Consider the following 18,557-nt stretch of genomic DNA (forward strand, 5'->3'; position numbering starts at 1 on the left):
CATCGATCCTCTGACTGAAGCAATGCTTTATATGGTGCTTTTTCTAAAAAAATAGTCATGTTTTAATAGCCTTTTCTATTTTCTCACATGCACAAGCAGTGACAGAAACCCTTAATGCTAAATTAAGCAATAGCTGTGAAATGATTTCTTTAACTGCAGTGAATAAATATGGAACAGGTGAACTGTGCAGCATTTCTTACATTCTGCATTTGCACTCATTGTGAATTAATTTTTAATAATATAAAATGATTGATGGTAGATGCCAAAAAAACTCTTTTCTCAGTTGAATTACCCCCAATATGTTCTCCAGAACAATATGATTTCAACCTCACTTCCATGCAGAAAGTTACACTGCCATAATTCCACAGTAATTGCTGATGAAGTTTGAGAAGCTTGGTTATGTTTGCTCTATCACCAAATGTGATTATATTCATTAAAGTCATTTTGTAAATGGAGTGTCAGAGACGTAGATTTAAAACCTGTTTGACTGCAGTTGGTGAAAAGAGAGATTTTTGAAAATGAATGTTATAAATGTATTCTTACAGCACAAGCTAGACTAGTAACATATTGTACTATGCAGTATTGGGCCTGAAAAACAGAGTACTTGTAACAGCATTTCTTTTTTAGCATAGCAAAAAATTAACTTTTGGCCCTAATTCTGAAGCTCCAGAATTAAACCCATTTGGATGTGAAGGTTTACAGGGGCGAAGAGCTTTCTCACATTTTTGAAACTCCCCATCTGTTTATAGTGCTTCATTAATTGGAACTGAAAAAAATAAAAGAGCATGACAACTCTGTCAAATTTTTGAATCACATAAATTGTGAATCCTTGCACTCATCGCAGAAGAATCTGAAGCATACAGGAGTCATGTCCCAAATGTCCCAAATGTCCCAAAATACTAAAATCCACCTCCCTGTACTGTTGTTTCCCATGATGCAGATAATCACACGGACATGATGGAAGTAGATGGAGATGTGGAAATCCCTCCCAACAAGGCAGTGGTGCTGCGTGGCCACGAATCCGAAGTGTTCATCTGTGCCTGGAATCCCGTCAGTGACCTTTTGGCCTCAGGGTACGTGCCCTGCCCACCTGGGGGTGTGGGGAGTGTCCGTGCTGGGGCATATTATTACTATTATTATTATATATAAATATATAAATATATAAACAATAATAATAGTAGTAGTAGTGGTGGATGGGAAGGGCAGCAGGCTCAGGGAGCTCCTGCCCCAAATGCCAAGTGCCTCAGGGCTGTTAAATGGAGAATAATAACGATGGTGATGATGCTCAGAAAGGGCAGAAGGTTCAGGGAACACCTGCCCCAAAAATCAAATGTGCCATAGTGTTTGTTCTGTAGAGAATAGTGCTTTAAATGCAACCTATTGTTAATATTAATATTCTTAATAATTAATAAATAATTAGCATATAATTATAATATTATAATACAGCATACTGTTGTATAAATATGTGTAATTATGATGTATAATTATTGTAATATATAATCAATATGTATTATATCTTACATATCATATATTGTGTAGCACATATTCTGTATTCTATATTCTGTATTCTATATTCTGTATTCTATATTCTGTATTCTATATTCTGTATTCTATATTCTACATGCTATTATATATTCTATTATATATATTATATATTCTATAAAATAATATATATATCTATATATCTCTATATATATCGCATACTGTGTATGTAAAATATATTAAAAACGAGATATAGTGTTTTATATTGCCATATATATAAGTATAATATACTATCTATAGTTTTACATACCATATATTATAATATCACATATTATTAGCGTATTGTATATTATTGGCATGTGGCATACTGCACATTCCATAAGGTTACAGACTGTCACTGTAACGATGCACGTTGATGTATCCATGAGGTGAGCGGCGTTACCCGGGTGTAAAATCAGGATTTGTGTCCCCACGGGGCTCTGCAGGTCTGGTGACTCCACAGCGCGGATCTGGAACCTGAGCGAGAACAGCACGAGCGGCTCCACGCAGCTGGTGCTGCGGCACTGCATCCGCGAGGGCGGGCAGGACGTGCCCAGCAACAAGGACGTCACCTCGCTGGACTGGAACGTAAGTGCAGCTGCCACTGCCCCCAGTGCTCCCTGCAGAGCCCTGCGCACTCCTCACATCAAATTGTAAGTGACAGCAGCGTGGTGGATCCCTGGGCACTGAGAATTTCAGGCACTGACCCCCAGGCAAACACTGCATTTGATGTGAGGCCGTGGAAAAGGCTTCCAAAATTGAGTACTGGGATTGTGGGTGTGTAGTTTGAATAGAAGTGTGTGATATCAAATGGTGGAAAACTTAAGAGTTTAAGGTTTTAGACTATAGTAATATATGTAAAGCAAGATGGAGGATTTATGGCATAAGCTAAGTCCTTCGTTTTCACCTTCTTCTTCATGGGTGTGGGTGGTCTTTTGTAATTGGTTGTAAAGGCTGCACAGCGGACCATGGGTGGTTGGTTATTGGGTTAAAAGTAAAAATAATTTAGGTGTCACTTCTTAACTGGACAGTTTGTTCTTAAAAGGCCTTCTAGAGAGAGAGACAGAGCCATTTTTCACTTTATTGGCTAGAACTCACAACTCATGAGACTGTACTATAGATAAGAATTAATAAACATCTGAGTTCGAACATGAACATCCCCTCTTAAGCATTTAATCCCAACTCTGACAGAAGAAAAGAAGATAAAAAAGCTATATTTATGGTGCCCCATGTGAGGATCAAACTCACAACTCTCAGAGGTGTCCTCTGTGGCAGCACCTGAAATATTTCTATTTTGATTGGTGTTGTAATTTCTGTTATACTTCAGGAACCTCTTTCTAATAAGTTGCAATCAATGAAATAAATATCATAAATGCTGTGCAGATCTATTCTACTTCAAATTTGCTTTGTGCTCTTTAGCTTTGAGTTAAGCAGTAAAAATAAATAAACAACCTTTTTGCTGACAGAGTGAAGGTACACTTCTAGCAACTGGGTCTTACGATGGCTTTGCCAGGATATGGACTAAAGATGGTAAGCAAAATACTTTTTAATTTACAATATATTTTCCTATATTGTGGCTCACGGCATAGTTTTTTATTTTTTAATGTATTCATATCAATATAAATTTTCAGGTAATCTTGCCAGCACCTTAGGGCAACATAAAGGTCCTATATTTGCGTTAAAATGGAACAAGAAAGGAAACTTCATTTTAAGTGCAGGAGTGGACAAGGTGAGATAATCTTTGGTAAAATTAAAATTCTTTCCTTCACCGTTATAATCTAACTGTAAGCAAAATAGCAAAACTATGCAAAGTAAGTGAAACTAAAGGCATGGGATGTTAATATGTGCTTACAAAGATCTTGTTATGCTTACCTATGTTTTCTTGGGTATTATAGTAGTTTATTGAGGTATTTCCATTTCCTAGATTTCAGTGTCTGTGGATCTCTTCCCATTTAGGTTAGTCTGAGTTAGAAAGTAAGTGTATTGTAACCAGAAACATGAAACCTTTGTAAAACCAAACCATCTAAATTCAGTGAAGCACTTCATGCCAAGCCTCAGGAAAAAAAATTGTACTGGAGGGACAGGTTCAGGCTGAGTTGAATATCAGTCAAACCTGAGAATGATTATAAAGATCAGAGCTGGAACATAAGAAAAATTGATATATGTTACTGGAGAGATGCCAGCTGTGTAATGCCATGGAGCTCATTGTTTGACTGTGTTTTATTTCACATCTCTAAACAAATTCAGGTTTACAAGGTCTTTCAGTTCAGAGCTGCTGTTAGTGTGAGAGGTTTTATGTATGAATAGTAGGAAGGGCACAGAGTGATGGGAAATGTACTTAAAGTGAATTCAGAGAATCAAATAGACTATTGCAAGAGTAAGGAGAGTTGATTTTTTCCTCTGTAACTGATTCAAGGTGCAGAAGTCAGCACAGGTTTTCTCTTAGTGAGAGTGGCAAACTGCAACCTCAGTACAACCACTTAAAACTGGCAGTGTCACTGTAAAGTAGTAAACCTTCTCCTTTATTTGTTTTTTTCCCTTTTATGCATTTACTTGGTTTGCTTTATTAGCCAGCTTTATAAATGCTTGTGCTGGCACAAAGGAAGGAAAATTTAATGTCTCAAAGCATGGAAAGGATGTGTTTACTCTTTTGGCATCTGTGATGGTTAATGCCAGTTTTTAAATTTTTGTGGAGGTACAGCTTTCGTTTGCAGGAAGATAATTAAGGAAGAAATAGAAACCTCATTTCAGTCAATAAAACTTCTTAGACAAACAGTTTTTAGACAAACTGAGATTATGCTTTGAAAAATACTCTACTTCAGCAGAGAGAATGACCCAGCCTTAGACTCCTTTTCCATTATTAATTTGTGTGGTCAGTTCATGCTTCCATTGAATTTGGTGTCAAAATTTTCATTGATCATTGAGAGTAGGGCAGGGATGTTGGCATATAATATACTGATGATAAGATACTAATTTTGTCATGTAAGATTTCTTTAACCAGAAGGTTATGAAAGTGTTGGCAGAGAACAACATAGAAGGAAATCACACCCTTAAATTTTTCAGTATGTGACTAATTGTTAATAACATCTCCTTAGGAACAAGTGAGTAGCTGATACTACAATTTGAATACACAAGTATTTGAAATTAAAATAGGTGTGTGGAATGGATTACAAGAATATAAATAGGACTAAAGGGATAAAACTGTTTCAAAGCCCACAAATTCCTTCTTCCCTCTAGACCCAAAATGTTGTGGCTAAACACCTTTCTAATGCGATCTTAAATTTTCTACTGTTTTCTGTACATCTACTACTATTTCTTTTAGTACTGGATCAAACTGTAGAAATGTATAATCAAGAGCAGGTTTGGGTGATGATGAGCAGGGTAGGTGTTCTCATACTTGTGAGTGGTGATAGTTGTGGGGAAATTAGCAATTTGTACAAGTTTGTTTATTGTTTATTTGTCTGTTTAACACAGACCACAATTATTTGGGATGCCCACACTGGCGAAGCCAAGCAACAGTTTCCTTTTCATTCTGGTAAGTCTTGATTTCATCATTCAGGTTTGTCATCTTGAAAAGACAAAAAGGTGTAATTTTAAAAAATAAATTTAAAAATCTTATGTTCATGGTGCTTATTTGCATCATTTTAAAATCTTACAGGTAGTTTTTGGTTACTGAGTCCCATATTGGAATTTTGAGAATGCAAACAAAGATGGGTTTGTTCTGATTTTATAACTCACAGTTTTATTGCAGTTCCACAGAAGTCATAAGAGATAAATAATCCAAGTATTCCTGACTTTCTGTAGACAAATCATGTGTGTGGGCCACAAGGGATTAGTGTTTATCACCTCAGGACTGCATTTGTCACCCGCCTGCTGCAGTGATCCTGCCCCGTATCCCATTGTTCTGCTGTCCCCAGACTGTTTGGCCACAAAGCAGCTGAAAGCTGGTCACTGGCCAGCTGGGGTGGGAGTGCAGAGGTCAGACAAATTGCTTTGTGGGCTGCTTCCTGAGCCATCCTGCCACAATCAGCTGGAAAACAGGATGGAGAGGATGACAGACATGTCATTGAGGGGTCTTTAAGAAACGTGTCCCATTCCCATTCTTTATTCTGCTTGTGCCACATTTCCAGTGGCATGACAGCAGTCAAAAACATCAACTCAGCATTTACACCAAGCAGTTCTCTCTGTGCTATCTGTCATAAATAGCTGGCTTGATCAAATGGAACATGTTGCCCATGATTAAGCTTCAAGTTACCACACCTTACAAAGCTGGAATTAAGAGAGGAAATAAATCCTTACCTTTCCCTGGCTGCCATCCCTGAGCATGAGCAGGAGCTGCTGGTGGAGATGGCCTCATGCATGGTCATGTGTGAAGCTGTGGGAATCTGTTCCTTGTGCTGACTCCTGAGATTTGTTTATAGATGCCTTAACTACAGCTTGATGTCCTTCTGCACTGTCTTCTGTATGACTTAGATTTCAAATACGTTCCATACTATCATGACTTACATTAAATTTAGTTCCATTTCGTGTAAGACTTGTTTTGCCTGCATTTCTTACTGTTCTTAGTGTTTATCTTCAGAACTGCTGTAAAACTAATGGTTGCCTCCTGTTGGCTTTTGTTCAAAGGTGGTGGATACTAAATTTGGACATCAAATTGCTGCAGAGTGCATACTACAGCTTTAAATATCTTTCTTTTTCTTTTAGCACCAGCATTAGATGTTGATTGGCAGAGTAACAACACATTTGCCTCTTGCAGTACAGACATGTGTATTCACGTTTGTAAACTAGGACAAGATAGGCCCATCAAAACCTTCCAGGGTCACACAGTAAGTACTGCAAAAAGGGGGTTGTTTTGTGATATTTTTATTAGTGAGAGGTTGGGGGCTCTCTAAATTTACCAGTACCCAGCACTTGTGTAATGGTTGGTCATTTGCTATGGCAGTAGATGCACACATAGCTAATTGTGGTTAAGGTCTTATGGAAATCACAATCTCTGTGATTATTAGAACAATTCTCATCCCCGTGTTCAGCTTGTTTTACCAGTGCCAGGATGCAAGAGGGAGCTTTAGAAGAAGAAGCATGGTAACGTCAAGACTTTACCACCTGGTGTACAAGAATGCATGGGAAATGTGATAAATGGATAGCAAAAAGCTGCTGTCACTGAAGGCAAAGCTATGAATAAAAATTAAGTGTTAAAATCCTGACAATTATGCAAATGCTTATAACTGCTGTCCAGCTTTCTCTTTTGTAAGCTGTCATTTGTAATGGAAGGGAAGTCTCCAACCTACTCTCATTGTTCACTTTTAGAATGAAGTAAATGCAATCAAATGGGATCCAACTGGTAATCTGCTGGCATCCTGCTCTGATGACATGACTCTAAAGGTAATGGAAGTTCTGGGGCTGGCCCTTGTCTTTGTAGGACTCTGGAATGCACTCCATTAGCCTGGGCATTCTGGCAGTATCACTGTACTTGCCACGTTGTCCAATATTTGTTCTTTTTTAATATAACAAGGTTAGGCAGTCCTAGAAATCCTTGTTAATCAGGGCCAAGCTTTGGTCCAGAGAACTTGTTACAGGCTGCCAGCCTGAGACCTGGAGCATGATTTATTAGGTGCTTTTAGCTGTTTACAGAATCAGGTCATTAATCACGAAGCTGTCACGCTTGATGGTTGCTTTTGGTTAAAAGAAAAAGTTGGAATGCTTGTCAGGTAGCACATACAAGAATGGGTGACTTGCTCCTTTCCTGATTTTCTTCTGCTTTCCCCTGCTTTCTAGTTAAAATCTTTGGCATGTTTTTTTCTTCAGAGGCTGTGTGCACTCCTGGATTTTTCCAGTTCATCAGGAGTCATTCTACAGTTTTCACTCACACCTACACTTGTCCTCCAAATGATTCATAGCTACATGCTTTCCTGTAGAACAGGGGCAAACTTGGGAGTGCAGAGGACACTGCAGCTTACACATGTGACTTCAGGGCACTCTAGAGATCCTTACAAACCTTCACCAGGGAGATGAGGTTGTTCATGCCTGACAGCCCTGTGCTGCTTCCATGTACAGATGCTTGCCATTACTCCTGCACTGCTTTACATTCACTGGGACCTTTAGCACTGTGCTTGGTAGAGTTTCAGGATACATTTTTTTCATTGACAGCACTAGTCCTTGACAGCTAGTAGCCCTTGGGACAGTTAATTCCACCCAGATCACTGTTATTTAATCAGGGAATGGCTGAATGAGTAGCCACATATCCCTCCTGCTGGCACATGGTCAGGCTCTGGCAAGGGAAATCACCTTATCTAAATACAAACACATAAGCATTAAGCCTCCAGTCTAAAGCTGGATGTCTAGACATCTGCAGTCAGCACTGCCTAGCACTGCTGAAGAGCAAGTTATCCTTTCCTAGGTTAAGTGTCTTAAGTCAAGTGTGTTGAGGAAACCCCTGAGAGCATCAGTTGTTCTCCATTGGCAGTGGATGGAGTCAAAATAGGCAGCTTAAGCAGGTATTTAATACTTAAACAGCTGAAACTCCAGGGTGATGAATTCCAGGCTGAAGCTCAAGCTGCTGCTGCTGCCTCTCCATGAGCAGAGGTGACAACTGGGAGTGTGTCAGCATTTGTGGGATTCAGGCAATTAACTTCTTGGAGGCTGTTTCGAACGGAGCCCAGGCTGGAAAGATTACTGCTGTTTTGTTTAGGGTTAACTCAAACACCAAATGCTGGAGGATAAGTCTGCACATCACTAATCACTTGTGGATCACTTACTTTTCAGTGGCAGTAGGAATAAATACCAGTTTGGAAGCACATGGAAGGTGCCCAGTGATTTATTTACTTGGTTAGTTTCTATCTACAACTTAATGTTCTCTAGGGCAGCTGATACAGACTCTTTCATCCATGCCAGCTTTGGGAAGAGAAGGTAGATTTTGATCCCATCAATTAAACTGGAAATACAATTTCAATTCTGTCTGCACATTGAAAATCAATTTCCTCTTCAGCAAAGCAGCAGTTCTGAAAAGCACCATTTATTTACACATGCACCTCAATTGCCTCTTAAATACAGTTGGGCTTAAACATGCTCCAGGTAGCTTTTTCTAACAAAAAGTGAACTAAAAGCATTACTGAGACAGATATTATTAAAAATAGTGTTCAGGTGGTTATCTGCCATATCAAATTTCAAGTGTAGGAAAATGAATAAAAGCCTTCCCAAATTCCTTCTGTAGAAGCAATGTAAACTCTTAATAGAATAAAGTTTTTTTGTTGAGCATGATCATGGAGGAGCTGGAGTCCTCTAATGACCTCTGTGAAGTACTGAACACTGAAATCTGGCAATGCAAATATTAATAAGTCAGGAAAATGTCATAGTGGTATTTTTGTCTCTGGATTTGTATGAAAACAGAAAACTTCTCTACTCTCCCTTTATTCCACTCAGTCTGTGTAGCAAAAGGTTCATTTAAAAATAGGACTGTGATATTTTAGCAACTCAGACATGAACATTTACATATTGCTCTTCTCATTTCAGCATCTGCTCTCATCCCTGCACTTTTCAAGTGGGTTGCAGTTAACTCAGACAGTTGGGTTTCTACAGGCAGCACCTTTATTACTCATTAACCTTGTTTGGGGGCCTAGAACACAAAGAATGAAAGGTCCTGGGATAAAACTTGGTATAATTACTCTACAAACCTAGCAATCATAGCAAATATTTTGAGTGGCCTGAAAGGTGACAATCAGCCTGCAAATGATACAGAAGAAACATGTAAAATATATTTTAGTACAATGTTGTGCTAAATTATTATTGTTTTCCTCCCTTTTTATCACAGATCTGGAGTATGAAACAAGACAGTTGTGTCCATGATTTACAAGCACACAACAAAGAAATTTATACTATCAAATGGAGTCCTACAGGACCAGGAACAAATAATCCAAATGCCAATCTTATGTTAGCAAGGTACTATTTAATCCTGGTTTTAAATTCTTGTTAAACATTATTTTTTACCTCATTTCTGTTCACAGAATGTTTTGATGCATGTAAGATACTTTATCATATTCTCTTTGTATTAGCAACAAAAATATGTTGAATTGAGATGTAATTAATCTGTTTTTTTCCTTGACAGTGCATCCTTTGATTCTACTGTTAGGTTATGGGATGTAGACAGAGGAATTTGTATTCATACTCTGACAAAACATCAAGAACCTGTGTACAGTGTAGCTTTCAGTCCTGATGGCAGGTACCTGGCCAGTGGCTCCTTTGATAAATGTGTACACATCTGGAATACACAGGTATTGCTCTTCTCTGTGTTCACAAGTTTGTGTTTTGGTCTTTTCCATCCTTCCAACCTTTGTTTATCCATCACACTGCAGCCACAAAGAGCTTTGTCATTCCTAACACACTGGTTTTCCCTTTATTCTGAGATTATTTCCTTTAATGGTTGTACATTTAAGTTCTCACTTTGAATGCTTGCCCTATGGTGAAGTAATACTTGTCTTTACATTGTCTTCGCAAAAACCCCAAAAAGACAAAAAACCAAGCAAACCAAAAAGACCCAAGCAAAAACTCACCGACAAAACCCCACATTGAACAAAGTTTCTCCAAGAGCATATTTCATCCAAAAATAGTCTGTGTTAACTCTGAACTTTAAATTCCTGATAAAACAGGACCTTTTGTGAAGAGTGATGAGTGGGTGTGGACATACTGATCCCATTGGCTGTTTCATTGAATTTCTCTGACAAACAAGAGAATGCAAAGTGAGGGAACATAATGATGATAAAGTATTCCTGTGAAACTTTCTCAGAAAGGACACTATTGCTTGTTTTGTATTTCTGGCAAAAAAAACAGGGCTTGTTATGTTTGAAAGTCTGAAGACCTTGTCAAGCATGATGCAATCTCTGGCTGCTGGGCATTGGGTATTAATTTCTGAAAGGCTCATTTTAGTAACTGGAAGTAGTCATGACCATCCCAGGTTTGCCTGTCAAACACAAGAGCTCAAGATGCAATGGTTGTGCCACATCCTGTAACAAGGTGCTGAGTCTGTCCACAGATCTCTTCTGGACCCTTTCCTCTGAGAATTCTACCTTTTAAAAGCAGTGGGGAAATTTTACATGTACAAATTGTGCTTGCTCACTTTGATTTTGTTGTAATAATTACCTGCCTTGTCCCTTTTTCAGACAGGTGCCCTAGTTCACAGTTATCGGGGAACAGGAGGGATTTTTGAGGTTTGCTGGAATGCAGCAGGAGACAAAGTTGGAGCAAGTGCTTCAGATGGTTCAGTAAGTGTTGCTTGACTTGGTTGGTGTTCTAATAACAAACATCTGCAAATCTTTTAACCAACAATAGAGACAAAATTTCTTTCTCTAGCTGAAGGTTGAATACAGCCAGCTCACCTGTAGGTTTTCAACTGTAACCATGCTGTGGTATTGTAAGGGGAATATCTTTATTCCAGTCCAAAAACCTCAGAAGGTGGAGATATCTCCAATTTATATTTTCTGTTCCTCTGGGGCCTGTGTCAGCATGACCAGTGTGGCTGGTTTAGAAACAAATTTTTCTTTCTCTGCCCTTTCCGAGTGAAAATGCTCAGTGTAAGTGATATTATTATAGTGCATGACAGGAATGAAACACCTTCTGCATTGCATTCAGCAGCAAAACAAAGTGCAGATTTCTAAATGCTTGTAATTAAAAAGTTCCTAAAAATGTCAGCAGCTATATATAAATATCAGTCTGCTCCACTTTGCTTAGGAAAAGCAGGGAATAAAATCATGTTTAAGTAATCATGGATGGCCCCACTGTCATTTCACTGCAGGGTGTTGGAGCATCACCTCCTGCCTGCTCTGACACTGTCCTGCAGAGAACTGCAGTGGGATGGGAATGTGCAGGCTCTTCATAAGCAGCACAGTCCCAGGGCTTTTCCTTGCTTCTGTCTCACCATGGCTTGCAAAGAAAGGAGAGGAGAGCTTAGGGAAAAGCAAAATTAAAATAAGGCTGATAAAGGAATTGTGTTTTGAAGTCCTGCAGCTTCCTTTAACAAACATCAGCAAAATCAATCCTGGCAGCTTAGTAGTGCAGAGTCTCAGGTGGTGTCTTAACACAGGTGCCAAAGCATTTCCCTCCTGAATGCTCCTTGCTGGTAAGTAAGGTGGTTTTGTTAGAGCTCAAATCACAAAGTAGGAAGATCTGGATTTTAAGGAGCCTAAATTCTAGAGAAGTAAGTTTGATTAGTCTTTATATCATTTTAGTCTTGTAAGTATAGGCAGTATTGTAAAAGGACAAAAGCTTAAGTCATATCCTGAGTGGAAATTATCACTCCCCCCAGATGAACCTTTTTTATACTTTCTTATATACTTATACCTTTCCAGTCCTCCAATTTGTTTGGCCCAAGAAGCTGATTATACTTGGAAGAGATTTGTTTTCATTTAATTTCTGATATTTTAAAAAATGTTGGGCTTAATTTGTTTTATATTGTTCGCTAGCAAAAGCTTCTCATCCACTCTGTTTTAAATGTGCTTGCAGCTGGTGTTATCTTGTGTATGGTTGTATTTTACTAATAGATTTCTATATCTGACAGACCCAGAAGCACTACCTAATGGAGATTTTGGGAAGACTAAAACTGGAATTTGTACACCATTAACTGTTATTCTGATCTATTTTAGTACTCGTCCACATACTTAAATTTCATTTTATATTTTTTACAAACTAGATTTGAGTAAGTTCTCAGCCTCATAGTATCAAATAACAGGCAAACAGCTTACACAAGATGCTGTTGCTGTTCTGATAGTAATTCTGGAGTGCCTCTTAGCACTGGGGCTGGCTCATAAAGGGCCCACCTGGTCATTTTGATATTCCTTGATCATTGTTAATGGATATAAGGTTAAGATTACACAACCCATGTGTGAGATTTTGCTGTGGCCCTTCCCACAGAGCTGTAAATGCCCGTGGTGCTGTGCAGCTGCTGCATCTGTGTCTCTCTCTTTGCAGGTTTGTGTACTAGACCTCCGGAAATAGCGCTCTTAGTTGGAAGCCATGGACCGACTATGAATGTGTACATAGCCAAAATGACTGTCCCTGACCCATGTACTGCTATAGTCCCAATCGAACCATGGCCAGTCCACTACAGCCAAATGTAAAAGAAATATATACATATACTGTATATAAAAAAAAAAAAAAAAAAAAAAAGGAGAAAAAAAAAAAAAAAAAAAAGAAGAGAAAAAAAAAATTACACCCTGAAGAGGATGACAGAGTTTTGTCACAGCTTGTGAATCCTGTTCACCAAGTGCTGGAATCTGCTGTGCCCCAAAATAACATTTAAAGGTTTTGGATATGAAAAACAGAAGAGAGCGAGAGAGAGAGAAATATACCATATACAAGAGCAGACCCATATACATACCAAAATCAGAAGATACTAATGGCAGCCTTCATTACCCCTTCTCCCATGAAATCCATTCTCACGTGGATTTGTGGGGTATTTTTGTTTTCCTTCTCAGTAGTTGAGCAGTTTGTGTGTACAGAGAAAATGGACTTACAGAAATCTGCAGCAGTAGTTTTTTTTTTCTTTGCTTTTAATCATTTGGTTTTCTGTTTTGTTTTGGTTAAGTTTACGGATGCATGAAGTAAGGGAGTGATTTAGTTTCTTGTTTATATTTTTTCACCTTGGAAAAAAAAAAAAAAAAGGCGTTTCTTTGAAACATGTTTTGATGCATTCTTTGAAGAGGTAGTTTGAACCTGATAATGTTTGGTACATTTTGTGGCTCCCAGAGCACAATTTTGTGAACAGAGGGAGGGTGGCAAAGGGATTAGGAAGAGAGAAGAAAAAAAAAATCCTTCTTTGCAGCGTGATATTTCACGTCTTTCTCATCTACAAAGTAGGATGGAAATGGTTATAATGCTATGTTTGATTTTCTGGTGACATGGCTGAAATGCAGTAATTTCTTATTTGGGACATAATTCTGCCAAACTTAAGAACAGAAGGGCACAAAAACACAGGAGAAAAAAAACAAACAGGGATGCAAAAAAAAAAAAAAAAGAGGAAAAAAATAAAGAGGAAAAACGCATCTTCTGTTGCTTTAAGACCATAGCTAAAATATGGTTAAATTGTGCACTATTGTGAAAAGGAGCAAAATATAGCTGGGGGATTTTGTTTAAGAGTTTAAGATCTTTCTGGACAAGGGTTCATGCCACAGCTTCTTTCAGAGTTGCCCATCATTATTTGTAGGAGCTTAGATGTATAATTGTAACCAAACTCCAGTATTAAAAGTATTTCATGTAATTTTTCTTTATTAAAATAAAATCTTTGGCATATATTTGATAACACTGCCATTAAGAGGCAAAATGTTTACTACCTTAGATTTAAAAAAAAATCTTAAACAGAGGACTTGCTTCAAGTTTATTTTAATAGCAGTGATTCAGCTTATTTAAAAGATGAATACTTGCACTAATTCCCCTGCTGCTCTGGTCCTGCAGTTTATTGTAACTTGTGACTACATTTTTTTCCAAATATAGGGTAGATGTAAGCTGCTATTTTTTTAATAATCACTACTATATAGTGTCTTTTACTCTGTTTACAATATCAAGTATTTTTCTTACAATGACAGATGTATATGGCAAACCTTTTTCTGCTCATGTGATTAAAAGTATACTAATAGTGATTTTATTTGTAAATGATAGCATGAGGTTGTGTTTATGCGTATGTGTAGTTGAAAAGGTTGCACCATGTCTTGCATAAGATTCCAAGAGTGTAAATTTATAAAAAGAGAGGTTGTCAAATTTATGTCACAGACATTTTACTTAAGGAATGGTTTATATTACAGAGCTTTGCAAAGTTATCGGTTTTATAACACTATTTCAATCACAATTAATTTTGTGGCTTATGATTGTTAGTCTCTAACCTATTTTTTTATTCATTTGGGGTTTTTTTCCCCCCTCCAAGTTAAGTATAAATTCATTTAATTGAGATAATGCAGCTTTGACATTTTAACCATTGTTCTTTAGGCATCGATTTCTGCTATTTCCATGAAATAAACACGACTTGAAGCAAGTCTGAGTTTGGCTAAGGTAGGGTAGCAATTTGCCAGTGGTAAAGACAAGTCAACAATACATTGTTTATATACACCCCAGGATTATACTGCTATCATACACAGCGTTTAAAACCAACACCAAGTCATATCCATAAAGACAGTTATCCGTGGTGGTTCTGTGCCAGCTATTTTTAGGGTTTTGGAACATATTGCAAATGTTTAGAGCAATTATCCTGTGAGTTACAATATGTAGGAAACCTAATATATTGAGTGTCTGGCACTTGAAATATTGCTTTTATTGCTGGAGGTCCATGACTGTGGCTGACCTCTGTCATTTAATGAAAAAAAAATAAAAATAAAAAAAAAATTCTGTGCAATAATTTTAAACTGTGCTCCCAGGAATAGACACAAATGTTTTGAGTATGTTTAAGCTGCATTTTTCATTTAGCAATGCATTTGTCAATTGCACTGAATTTAAATCTGAAAGTCAGAAGTGATTCTTGATAGTACTTTTGTATTTTAATATGGACAGTTTATTCATTTTCATAAAAGTCATTGGATGATTCTTTCAGCCAATCTAAACAATTGTGGTGGAGTTCTGTGACATAGCTGCAAAATCACACAGCCATGTTTTTAGGGTATTGCCATTTTCCTCTTTCTCAATCATCAGCTGTTTTGGTTGCAATTCCAGTTGCTTCAGCACTAGCACCACACACTCAGAAATAGAGAACACCAGAGCTTCAGCGTGTCCAGGCCAGGGCTGTCAGTGTGGGTCCGGCAGGAACGTCGGCTCTGTCGGCTCCGGACGCGCGGGCAGAGCCCCTGCCCCGCTAAGGGCCAGCAGTGCCCCTGCCCTGGGGCCAGGCCGGTGTCCTCGAGCCGGTGTCCCCAGGCCGGTGTCCCCAGGCCGGTGTCCCCAGGCCCAGCTCCGGCCGTAGCTGTCCAGCTGTCCAGCCTCGCATGCCACAGTGCTGCTCCTGCTCCCGCAGCCGCCGCGTGCCGGCCGCGCCGAGTCCCGCCGCCCTGCCCGCCACAAAGCAGACAAAACCACCACAGAGCCGTGACGTGAGTTACTGTCTGCTGTAGCACACAGGCCTCGTGTCCGGGCTGGGGTAGGCTGTCCAGATTGCTCCTTCCAAAGGGGAAGCCAGGTGGCAGCAAGGCCCTGACTCTGCGTGGCAGTACGTGCATGCTCAGTCTTATGGATGGAGTCGTTCCTATTTTTACCAGTTCAACATGAAAACAGGCAAATATCCAAACAGAGGATAAAAGAAAGGGGAAGAGCTGGGCTCAGAATTAATGATGGGATAAGAAATGAACTGCTCTTGAGTTCGCTGTCTTTCTGTGCATCCATCTCGGAATCCCGTCTCTCATTTTTGCATGACCAGATCCAGGTTTCTGTAGAGTTCGTCTTTTTCTATTTTTACTTTACCTTTTTCTGCATTTTTAAATTGATGTAAAGATTCCCAACCAGTGGACTTTTTAGTGTAGTTAAGAGAATATCTAGGTCTTCATAAAAGCTTTTTTAGACTCTTTGTAATGTTGATAAACTGAGTTTATTCTGGGACTACCATTGTGCAGGGTTATTTAGCATGTCTACTAGATGATTGGAAATCTTATATGAAACACTAAAAGTGCCTCTTTTTCTGGGTTGGGTGGAGGGGAGGTCGTAGTTACCAGAGTCAGAACGACATGGCATTTCGAAGCATGTTTCTTGATTTCGTGACACTTTAATGCATCTTGAGAGAAAGGCCAAAGATTTCTACCGATTTTAATTGATTTTCATTTTCAAAAGCACTCCTTTTTCCTTACACTGCTTACCTCATGCTAGGGCGTCTGCTGGGGCGTTGTACCTTGGGAATGTCCTTGGTGTTTAGGGATTGCAGTGGCTGTGCTGGTTTGCCGGCAGAGTGACCCCGGCAGCAGACACATTCAATTCTGCTGCAGGAAGGAGATTCATCCCCACTGCAAACTGGGGGGTGCAGCCTGTAAACACAAGGTTGTCTGGTTTTGTCTGTTCAGCAGAGAGGGGAGCCTTGGGACCTGATTTTTACTTCACCAGAACTCCCACAGTCTGTCACTTGATGAGGAGCCCTTGCCAGGGTGAGCGCCAGGGCCGTGCCGAGCCCCCGGTGTGGATAAAATGAGCCCCATCCCCCTCGAGCCGAGGGTCCCCCGGTGTCCCTGGGGTTTTGCCAGGCCCTGGCGTGGTAGATTTAGCCCAGTTCCTTTTTGGCTGATGAGCAGGATAGCTCCTCCCTTCCCAAAGCCCTGTAGAGCCATTCCCCGGTGGGATCACTTCCACCCTCTCCAGACGCCTGAAGAAAGCAGAAGCAACATTGTGGCATGTTAGAAGCAAATACAGCTTCGGGAGACAGCAGTAAATCTCCATCGAGATCCCTGACATTTTCCGTAGGGAGAGAGACATGGAGCAGTCCTCACTTCTCCCTCTAGAGAAAGCTCTGAAATACCACGAGCTGTGAAAGTGTGACTGTCTCCACTGTCAGTCTGGTGGGAGGCAGACGAAGCAGGAAAAGCTGCCGTGTCGAGTGGATTGCAGATTTTGTGTTAATAGTGCTTCAGATCAGTAGTTTTGAGTACATAATTCGCTTTCTCTGCCTTTAAGTTTGAAGCTTGACAATAACTTGAGGCATGTTTTTTTGTTTTGTTTTCTTTTTCTTTTTTATTTTTAAATGATCATTCATTTTTACTTCATAATGTTTTTTGACATTTGTGGGTAAATACAAGAAAACAGTCTGCATGTTGTTGCTAGTCCAGTGTACTTTGCAATCTTGTCCTCAACAGACTGCAGTGTGCAGAACAGTAATTCTAGAATACAGAAGTAATTTTCTCTCTCTCCTGACATTGACATTGTAGTTGTAATGGTTTCATTTGGAGTTACAAATCCTTTGGGTCTAATTCTGTGAGCCTACCTATAGCACTGGATTAAAATGTCTGCATCATTTCTTCAGTTATCCAGTTAAACTACAACTGTTGTAAAAGTGTAAATCAGCCCATGACAGTTTTTTGTACTTGTTTAAAGGACTTTTATTGTTCAGTTTTCATGATTATTGTCTAAAGAAGACTGATATAGATGTTCTATACTGTCCTGGACCATGTTAATTACACTTTATGATGTATTTTGGTTCTACATCACAATGATTTGTCCCCAAGGCCCTTATATCCCTTCTAGGCACATTTTCTGTTGCAGTTTCCCTTTGCATTGTATTGCTTTGACAACTGTAATTTGAATCAGATCTGAAAGAGGTCCAGAATAAAATATATTTTGATATTACCTTGGCTGAATGTTATATACCAGTAATTTTAAACACTTGGGATGGAAGATCATTTGCAGATCATTAAGCAGGGGAGGTGACAGACTGAAACGCTATTTTTAATATTTACTTTGGCACATTTTCACATGAGACAGGGTGCAAACAGCAGCAGGAGGTGCTGCACTGTGTGGCTGCAGGATCTTTGTGAGCACACTGTGGTTCCTGTGGCAGTGACACCGTCCCCTGCCACCACGGGGTTCCATTTAGGGGAACTGATTTATTTTGTGTTTTACACGCTCCATCTTCCCTTCACCCCTACACCTGTGGAACAGAAGCAGAGTCCAGGGGTGCTTGCAGCTGCAGCCCAGCTGTGTGGAAGATCCTGGAGGCGTGGGAGCAGCTCCTCCCTGGTGGTGGAATCTCACTTTGGGGAGATCTGGTGTTACAGAGCGATGTTGTTTGTGTTCCTGTATTCCAGACGTGTGAAACCGTTCAGAGTCACGTGTGGAACAGCAAACATCCACCATGCATATAATGATTTAATTCCTTTAGAATTGTGGGTCATGTCATAATCCAAGTGAGGGAACATGGACAGTTTCTTTTCAGTCTAGATCTCTGTGGTGAAATTGCAATTGTGGATTGATGATTTGCTCTATATCCAAAATTACTAGCTTTCTCAGTAATGCCATCAAAATTGATTAGAATATTTAGAAACTTGCTGTTGAAAAGTGCCTGTAATGAATTGAAAACAGAGGGAGGACTCTGTTTA

The 18,557-nt window shown here is 39.3% G+C and overlaps 1 protein-coding gene across 5 annotated transcripts in view; it reads left to right on the plus strand.

Annotated features, from left to right (window-relative positions):
* TBL1XR1 (TBL1X/Y related 1) overlaps positions 1–17,808 on the plus strand; it is a 109,723-nt gene extending 91,915 nt beyond the window's left edge. For 4 of the 5 annotated variants that reach the window (XM_063408143.1, XM_063408146.1, XM_063408145.1 and 1 more), the window contains 11 exons: positions 923–1,073; positions 1,968–2,109; positions 2,988–3,051; positions 3,153–3,250; positions 4,996–5,056; positions 6,226–6,347; positions 6,829–6,903; positions 9,329–9,456; positions 9,623–9,788; positions 10,674–10,775; positions 12,478–17,808. In XM_063408143.1, the coding sequence (XP_063264213.1) occupies positions 923–1,073; positions 1,968–2,109; positions 2,988–3,051; positions 3,153–3,250; positions 4,996–5,056; positions 6,226–6,347; positions 6,829–6,903; positions 9,329–9,456; positions 9,623–9,788; positions 10,674–10,775; positions 12,478–12,504 (1,136 nt within the window). In that variant the 3' untranslated portion in view covers positions 12,505–17,808. The remainder of the gene's footprint in view (positions 1–922; positions 1,074–1,967; positions 2,110–2,987; positions 3,052–3,152; positions 3,251–4,995; positions 5,057–6,225; positions 6,348–6,828; positions 6,904–9,328; positions 9,457–9,622; positions 9,789–10,673; positions 10,776–12,477) is intronic. The other variant, XM_063408148.1, reaches the window with a different exon arrangement.
* Positions 17,809–18,557: the final 749 nt, after the last annotated feature.

Source organism: Prinia subflava, chromosome 11 (genome assembly GCF_021018805.1).
Source record: "Prinia subflava isolate CZ2003 ecotype Zambia chromosome 11, Cam_Psub_1.2, whole genome shotgun sequence".
In the NCBI taxonomy this organism is placed as follows: domain Eukaryota; kingdom Metazoa; phylum Chordata; class Aves; order Passeriformes; family Cisticolidae; genus Prinia; species Prinia subflava.